The sequence below is a fragment of the Primulina eburnea genome, unplaced genomic scaffold (assembly GCF_022965805.1).
Source record: "Primulina eburnea isolate SZY01 unplaced genomic scaffold, ASM2296580v1 ctg1187, whole genome shotgun sequence".
Classification (NCBI taxonomy): Eukaryota; Viridiplantae; Streptophyta; class Magnoliopsida; order Lamiales; family Gesneriaceae; genus Primulina; species Primulina eburnea.
In genome coordinates this window covers 1-2,084 of record NW_027330725.1, presented here as the reverse complement: position 1 = coordinate 2,084, position 2,084 = coordinate 1, and the positions used below count along the sequence as shown (strand labels likewise).

At 37.5% G+C, this 2,084-nt stretch overlaps 1 protein-coding gene across 2 annotated transcripts; it reads right to left on the bottom strand.

Annotated features, from left to right (window-relative positions):
- Positions 1-205: 205 nt before the first annotated feature.
- LOC140820543 (uncharacterized) lies at positions 206-1,979 on the bottom strand. Of its 2 annotated transcripts, none has more exons than XM_073180839.1 (5): positions 1,600-1,978; positions 1,379-1,528; positions 1,125-1,231; positions 527-963; positions 206-345 (listed from the first exon to the last, which is right to left on the bottom strand). In XM_073180839.1, exons 3-5 carry the CDS (start codon positions 1,174-1,176, stop codon positions 328-330), a joined length of 507 nt encoding a protein of 168 aa, XP_073036940.1. In that variant the 5' UTR covers positions 1,177-1,231; positions 1,379-1,528; positions 1,600-1,978; the 3' UTR covers positions 206-327. The 2 variants fall into 2 exon arrangements, with proteins under 2 accessions (XP_073036940.1, XP_073036939.1); XM_073180838.1 differs by having other exon boundaries at positions 257-376; positions 1,600-1,979.
- Between the last annotated feature and the right edge of the window lie 105 nt (positions 1,980-2,084).

The following is a 2,084-nucleotide window of genomic DNA, read 5'->3' as shown; positions in this document are numbered from 1 at the left end:
AATCTCTTGGGTAGAACGTAAAGAAAGTCTTGTTCGGCATAACGGGAAGTCAGGATCGATAGGAACATGAGCAGTGAAGTGGTGGATGTGAACAAGGAAACAGAGTCTGAGATAGCAAATAAAACGAATGAAGTTTTTCTTACGAAAATCGGTACTCCGGTGTCACTACGAAGTCCTCCTGGAACTGTGAAGGCTGCAGCAAATACGACTGTAGCAATCAATGCAGCGGCAATGGTACATGAGGTGGCAGTGTCTTTCATCCATTTCTCTCCTTGAGATTTTAACTCTTGGTGCTTTTCGGAAAACAACATTTGAGGAGTCTTGTCGTCATTGTTTAACCATGTCCTACGAGAAGGGTTAACAAATTTTCCATTTCCTGTTCGGTGCATGTTGATGAAATTATCACCACAAAAATGTGCTCAGGTAAACAAGCAATAATTGCCGAAGTGATCCGTCAAATTAATTATAATTGCTAGTGGTGGACACGCATATAATTAAGAAGAATGATATGCAAGATGTCGAGTACCTTAGACCATTGTAACTCACGCTGCATCTGTAAAGCTGCACCAGAAACTAGATTGAGTTTATGAGGAGGCGCTAGTTCTCCGCATATGTGCATAAAGTTGTTACCCGAAGAGTCCGTCATGTCGTAAAAATATTGTTTTCGTTCATTCATATGATAAATGATATTGAAAATATTTTCAACGCGTTCTCTTGCTGCTATGTGAAAAATGGAACATTCAGTTTTTGATTCTTCAGCATAAATGGCATTCGGAAACATCTCTATGATCAGCTCCACAACCTCATGTATGCCTTTCCGTGCAGCCTTAACTATGGCACTTTCATAGATAGGTGAAGCATCACTGCAAGACAAAGATTGGAGTGCGGTGCACAAACATTTGACGAGTTCAAGTGTCTGTCGGTGCATTACTTTCTTTTTCTTGATGCTCTTCACTTCAGGAACTGTGTATATATTAATAGCCAAAAGTAAGAAGATAAACAAATATATGCATCGTATATTTTAACTTGTAATGATGACAAGGAGTAGAGTAGCTTCGATAGCTAAAAAAAACTATCAAATGAGCCAAGTAAAAATTTTTATCTGAAAATGAAATTATACTTACCCACCAAAGAAATTATCTTGAACCAATCGAACTTCTTTGTCACTTGATCCATATCAGACCTTAGGCCAGTTGTGATCTTGTATTTTTCAATGATGTCAAAGGAACACCTTCAATGTATATATATATGTATGTGATGAAATATCTTATAGGAGTTGGAAATCATAATCCCATACTTCGTCAATCATTAAAAAAACGTAGCCTAATGATCTGATTATCTAAGCAATTAAAAGATTTTCTTTAAGAAGATCACTTACAAGAGTAGATCCAATTTTGCCACCAACTGAAACTCTTTCCGCTCGGAAACACAGATTTCATTCCGGCTATCACTTGCAACGCATAATCATCGTCGTCGTCGCTTAACGTAGCTAATTCTGGGTATTTCTGCACCAAATATAAAGCCACATCTACCCAAAGAAAAATATATCATCTTTATATTTCACAATTAACTATCAATAAATTAATATTTCCTACTAACCAATAAACTCAGAAGCTATGGCAATTGTCAACAGCAAAGCCCCAACTTTCCCACAAATGGGCTATTCTGCACTTCTTTCTTGGATACGGATATGAGATACATAAGCGTATCTTTATGGCTATTCCTCGCTGCTAAATGAATCGGTAACATATTATTCTTATTTGTAATATATAGCAAGTCGGTTTTTTTGTTCACCAATAGTATCGCAGCTTCCTTGTTTCCAGCCAAAGCGGCTGTGTGTAGAGCAGTGTTCCCCGAACTAGCTTTCGAGAGAATTGCTTCGTTTGGCGTCGAGTATTCTAACAACTTTCTCACGAAATCATTTGATTTTCCAGTCTCCCACCGCTACGTGCAGAGCTGTCTCCGAGGAATCATTGATGCTGGCCGTGATTTCTTCATATATGGGCCAAATTTGTCAACCTAATATAATTTATTTAGCATAACAATTGAGCTAAGTCATAACACCATTTTATATCAATTATGTT

Bases quoted from the DNA above. Each gene is read 5' to 3' on its own strand.
- LOC140820543 (XM_073180838.1), bottom strand. From the start codon at position 1,176: ATGGATCAAGTGACAAAGAAGTTCGATTGGTTCAAGATAATTTCTTTG. The intron at 964-1,124 runs GTAAGTATAATT...ATATATACACAG, and splicing joins CAAGATAATTTCTTTGGTGG to TTCCTGAAGTGAAGAGCATC. The intron at 377-526 runs GTACTCGACATC...TGCACCGAACAG, and splicing joins GTGAGTTACAATGGTCTAAG to GAAATGGAAAATTTGTTAAC.